Source organism: Zophobas morio, unplaced genomic scaffold, assembly GCF_036711695.1.
Source record: "Zophobas morio isolate AGI-343-1 ecotype UQ-CSIRO unplaced genomic scaffold, CSIRO_AGI_Zmor_V1 ptg000255l, whole genome shotgun sequence".
Lineage (NCBI taxonomy): Eukaryota > Metazoa > Arthropoda > Insecta > Coleoptera > Tenebrionidae > Zophobas > Zophobas morio.
In genome coordinates this window covers 9,034-14,969 of record NW_026972359.1, presented here as the reverse complement: position 1 = coordinate 14,969, position 5,936 = coordinate 9,034, and the positions used below count along the sequence as shown (strand labels likewise).

The 5,936-nt window shown below is 27.5% G+C and overlaps 1 protein-coding gene across 2 annotated transcripts; it reads right to left on the bottom strand.

Moving 5' to 3' along the window:
• Positions 1-477: 477 nt before the first annotated feature.
• On the bottom strand, positions 478-3,936 carry LOC135146677 (leucine-rich repeat-containing protein 15-like). 2 transcript variants are annotated; one of them, XM_064078803.1, is made up of 10 exons: positions 3,892-3,936; positions 3,747-3,815; positions 3,617-3,688; positions 2,703-2,774; positions 2,516-2,587; positions 1,296-1,367; positions 1,161-1,232; positions 1,037-1,108; positions 784-855; positions 478-729 (listed from the first exon to the last, which is right to left on the bottom strand). In XM_064078803.1, coding segments are annotated over exons 1-10 (768 nt in total). In that variant the 5' UTR covers positions 3,894-3,936; the 3' UTR covers positions 478-536. The 2 variants fall into 2 exon arrangements, 1 of the variants encoding a protein (XP_063934873.1); XR_010283907.1 differs by lacking the exons at positions 3,617-3,688; positions 3,747-3,815; positions 3,892-3,936 and having other exon boundaries at positions 1,033-1,108.
• Between the last annotated feature and the right edge of the window lie 2,000 nt (positions 3,937-5,936).

Here is a 5,936-nt window from a genome sequence, read left to right as displayed (position 1 = left end):
TAAAATTTTATCTATAGTCAGGATTAAGATGTCGTAACTGTCATCATTTTATTTCTAGTCTAATATTAAGAGAAAGACACCTGTTAGCAAAAAAAAAAATTTTTTTTTTTCAAATATTCTTTTTAAAGTTTTAAACCTATTAATTAATATTAAAATTGCTTAGTTTAGACAGAAGACTATAATAATTAGTGAAAGGTCATTAATACAGTCGTTAACTACTTGAAGTACTGCATGGCTGAATAATAAATAAACAAGCCTGATAGAGATTAATAATTTCTAATTAAAAAAGAGGTGCATAAAAATAAAATGTGGACTTCAAATTTTTAAGAATTTGGATAATTCAAAATAGTTATCAATTATTAAAGAAAAGCCAATTAGCCATTCTATTATAGCGGCTGTGTTTTTTACAGCTAGTAAAAATAATAGTAATCTGTAATATTTTTATTAGTAAATTTATAACCTTTTCGTGGCATTTTATGTTTATATAGTTCTTTTATGACTTTTCTTATAAAAAAATTACATTTTAAAGTAGCCTATTACAGGATTTCTAGCAATTCACTCTCCCCCTTTAATAATTCATGGTACCCTCTTTGTTTTTTACATAATTCAAAAAAATCTTCATATAACTTTAATGCACCTTCATGAGTGCAATAGCTGTCAACAAAGTTAATTTTATTATTATAGTAAACTCTGGAGGAACAAACAAAAGACTGATTCAACGATATACCCCTAATAGTTGTAATAAGCACGGCAATAAAAATCTCTAAATAATTAAGTTCTTACAGATTTTTGAAATTAAAAGATTCTCTAAAGGCACGCGGGTTTATTTGGGTTATGGGGTTTTCTCCTAAGTCTCTAATGATATTTTAAGCAGAGAAACATAATAAGAAAGTAGGGAATTTATAAGGGAAACATAACATTACAAGTTACTAAAAATATAAAAATGGGATAATAATAAATGGTTTTTGGTGTAACTGGGTGTATATAACTACTATATAAACGTTAAAGGCAAAAAAGACTACAAGAAGAAACCTACAAATAAACTAGTGCTCGTAAATGAGAAAAAGTTTCCTTAGGGATTGACGTAATTTTGTTGGCGTAAAGACCTCTACAGATGGTAATTAGAATTGACCAGTTATTTAGACTCTTGGGCGACTTACAATTCCCTTAAAGAAGAGAGTCCATCAAACATAGATTTATCCAGAGAAGTAAGATAATTAAAGTTTAGTCCTCTTTTGAAGCAAGATGACAGTAAATGGCACCACTCTTAGGAGTAATAGGGAAAAGTAACTTACAAATAAGTTAACATAGACAGTTCCTTGAATGTTTCTGCTTTAATACTTGTAAGATAATTTTTACCGAGATGGCTATTTAAAATTTAATATACTTTTGATTTTAGAATGAATATAAAATAAAAATATCTAATATGTTTTTTTCATCATGCTTGTTTGTACTATTTCTTCTATTAATAAATTTGATATTTTTATGCTTTTTTATAGAATTTTAAAAAGTTTTATGAAATTAATCGATATCGTTATTTATAAATAAAAATTTATTCATTTTTACCGTTAACGATAATAAAATTCGAAAGCAAAGAACAATAAAACTAAATCAGTATTTTTTTAATCATATTTTATTTCATTGCTTACTTTAAACATTTAATAAAAAAGGACTTTCCAAAGTTCAAAGTTTAATGTTTTATCAAATATATACTAAAAAAGAGATAGTAAGGCTTGTATATATTATTTATTAACATTAATAGAGGAGCCTGTAGTGTCCAAAATTTCGTAAAAAATAATTTATTTCTAACTATGCGAAATGTGAGTAAAAGTGGAGGGGAGGGATAGCTGAAAAAAGCTTATGCGGAGAATAAATTACACCAAAACAAGTTTATGGTTTGGCAGTAAAGTGATAATAATGTTTGCACACACTATTACAATACGCCTAACCTATTTAATATAATTATACAGATTAGTAGAGGATGACAATCGACCATTAACATAGTTAAGAAAAACTTTGTAGCCATTCTCCTCACTTACCAAATTTTTTGTACTTGTTAGAAAATGATTACTACTTTTTTTAAAAAAAAGTGTACACAATTTTCTTACTTTCATAGTTTATAAACAGTGTACTAATCTTAAACACAATGAAATAAATAGTAAAAGGACTCGTTACTTTTCTAAGTTGTAACGCGTGCTTAAATTTTGCTTTATCAAACAGTAGTAAAAAGTAAGAATGTACTGTAAGGATAGTTAACAACTGATAAGAAATCTATTTTAGTTTACAATTAAGAGCTATGGTGGCAATCATAATATATCACTAACTGATTGATTTCTTATCTAAAGAAATAAATACACACTTAGCATATTTATAATAGTTATTGTATTTATAATAATATGATAAAATGAGTGAGGGAGTTAATACCCCAAGACAATTAACTAAAACTTAGCATGAAATTGTAAGCTAAACAGTTATTAATAAGTTAATAAGTTAATTAATGTAATGTTTAAGTTACAGCTGCTCTAGGTTTGATAGACCCGAAAAAGTTCTCTCTTTAATGGAATTAATCAAGTTATACTGTAAGTCCCTCCACGTTCATAACATAAAAAAGTGGTCAGTAATAAGTTATATGGTAACGCAATTTAACAAAATTAGTTTCTGCAACAAATAAGATTAAATATACTAGAATAGTCACAACTTACAAAATCCTTAATTTACTCTGACTAAGGAATGAGTTGAGTGCTATCCATGTAATTTTATTAAAGGCCATATTTCTACAGATATAAATTTGTGTAACATTTATTTATAGTTTAGAACAATAGGAGAACAAATAAATATTAGGAAACGTTGAAAGAAGTATCTTAACTAATTGTTTGAAAAACTCTTTCAACAAAGGGAAATAGTTTATGAGGAGATAAGAAACTAGTAGCAATTCTGTCGTATGCACTTCACACTCGTTTACTAAAATGTTAGGGTTCTTCTTACGGCTGAATTTAGGTGGAGTTGAGTTTTTGTAATAAGTTACCACAATAATTCTTTATAATAACCAAACTAATTTCAACTTGGCCTAAAAAGTTACCTGGAACTCTAACAACCCCGAGGGTTATTAAGTCGAAAGGTATCTACACTAAATACAAGACAAAAATATGCTTTCCCACCTAACAGCGCAGACTACAGTAACTTGTAAATTCATTTCTAATAAAAAGTAAATCAATGTGTTAGGAGTTGCTAGTAATTGAAGTTTAGCTATAGATAGAAATAAAAGAGAATTTGAGTTTCACGGGCTATGTAGATGTAGTTTTCAAAGTAATTATCAAAAGGTATATGTTGTAATATTGATAGGTGACGTCAAGAAGTGATAGGAAGGAGTGGGGCGAGGCTATAAAACTAAAACTTATGTAAAACAACTAAATTTCTTTCCCCATCATATTTTTATAAAAACTTTGTAAAAATCCTCCTGTAAAATAAAATTTTATAATGTGTGAGAGTATGGACAAAAGTTCAGGAAAGGAAGCCTGACCGTTTACTTTATACCATATTATGCCAATAATAGTCTTAAGCTAGTTGGTATAATGTATAACGCTCAAATTACGGTAAGTCTTTAACGATAACATACATCTCAGTTAGAAGGGTAAGAGCTCGAAAAGTGATCCAATTAATAGAACTGATATCGTTTGAGTAAAGTATTCTGTATACGCAAAAGTTAAATTTATAAATATAAAGCAAATTTCTAATAAAATATTTACAGTGTGGAAAGTAATGAGGAAGTCTTTGCATTAGGAGTAAAAAAGGTTAGTGAGCAGTTTGATAAATCCCTAGATAAAAATATTAAATGCATCAAGTATTTTACTAAAAAGATCATATTTTTTTGGTTTATAAAAATGTTATTACATTTATATTTTTATTTTTTGTTAAGCTTATCTTTTACAAACTTCAATGTTTTGAAGTTCGTTATTAACTAAAATTAATTGTTAGGAGTTTTTAATTATTGTTGACTTCACAGGCATTAAGTCTTCGAAAACTTGTATATCAAAGGCAGTAAAGTAGTATAATATAGATAACATAACGAGTATTATGGACAGTAAGTGATATAGTATAAGAAAGTTGAAGTACTAGAAAGTACTGTAAAAAAAAATTTATTTGATCATTATAAATTCCAAGCGCACCAAACCCATCTGCGCAACGATCAATCAAGAAGAAAAAAAAAAACTACTGCGGGTACGCGGGCCAAACTTATACAATCACATGTGCACTGCCTTTGAATATTACCCTCTTATTATAAACATAAAAAATTGACTAATTTTTAATGATGATCTTCCTTCTTATTATCACCAGGTGTCGTTTTGTATTTATTAAATTTCTATTTTTACTACCCAAATAGCACATATTGGAAATATGATTTATTTTACTTCAGTTTTTTTATTAAAACTAACAAAAATTCTAAGAATTCATTAATTTCACTTACAAAGTTGGTGTACTACTTAGATCTTTACAATGCTCGTCAGAGCATACGTCATCACCAAAAAATGTTAGTAAATAAAATGTCAATAACATATATTTAGCGACAACTAAAAAGAACCACATAATTTAAAAATTTCTTAGCGGTAAAGTTCAAGTTTTATAATATGCTGAATACTTTATATATTATTTTAGCTCATGTAAAATTCAAAAAATATTATGACATATATTTGTGTAAGATACACCGTTAACAAGAACTTTAAAATATCAAATATAAATAATGTTAACTTCTGGGATAGGTAACTATTAATTTTGTTAGTTTTAATGCAGCCGCTTAAGAAACGTAAAGCTAAGTTACAATTTTTATTTTAAATTTTGTATTAGTTATTAATTTAAGTTAATATAAAGGCCTAAGAACTATCTTATCCTTAGTGAAAGTGACAGCATAATTTGTAACTAATAAATTTTACAGCATATGTTAAAAATGTTATATAAAATTAGTAAAAATGGCGTTAAAAAGCTTAGCAATGGGACAAATCTGTTTACGTTATTTGACGAATGTAAAGGGTAATATATTTACAACTTATTATATAAATAAAGTAAATGCTGATAAGATTTATTTATGTAAAGGATATGCTATAAAAGTTAAAAAATATTGTTATGATATCGGCAAATCTTTTTGTAATTATTGAGTAATATCATGAAGTTTCCCCTTTACTCTAAAATCAATGGCGTAAATTTAGTTGTGCTGACCACATTTATTCTGCTAGGTTAATAGGTTAAACCAGTAAAGTAGTGCTAATTTAATAGCTTTTCCATTAATGTTAGGGTCAGTATACACGGCTCCTATGATTTATTAATATTAGTTCTTTTCATATTATCATTTCCGCGTAATTAGGTATTAGCAAGTTTAACTTAAATATTTAATGCCAAATTTGGTAATTTTTTAATGATTCGGTTGTTAAATAAATGCATTTTAGTTTATAGAGCTCCAATAATAGGTTACGAATGATTATGCACCAATGAAAAGTTAGATAAAAAATTGCTTAAATAACTTATGTAAGAGATATGATTAATTATAATGTTATTAATATGCGCTACGCAAAAAGTACATATGGAAACCTTGGAATAGCGTTTTCCATAAAAATTAAAGGCAGTGTAGTGGGATTATATATTCAAAAATCTCATTTATTATTTTTATAATTCAAGTGCTATAGTTTACGCAAAGCTAGAAACTTGAAAGTGGGATCGTTGCGAATATCTCATCTCTACTGGGAACGTATACAATTTAGTTTTATAGCGAAAGCAATTTTATATTACAAACATAAATGCAGAGTAAGAACTGCCTATTTATCAAACAAGAGTGTTATCTCAACTCGAAACTCGATAATAATATATAACCCAGTGTTTAACTGGTCCAAAGGCCACACTAATGGCTCGGGGCAAGGGGTGGGAGTGTACGAGCCATATCCCAACCG

Excerpts from the sequence above, each read along its gene's own strand:
- LOC135146677 (XM_064078803.1), bottom strand. Across the intron at positions 1,368-2,515 it reads CTATCAAACCTAGAGCAGCT|CCATCTCGGTAAAAATTATC; the intron begins GTAACTTAAACA and ends AATTTTAAATAG. Across the intron at positions 730-783 it reads TCTTTTAATTTCAAAAATCT|GGGTATATCGTTGAATCAGT; the intron begins GTAAGAACTTAA and ends TACAACTATTAG.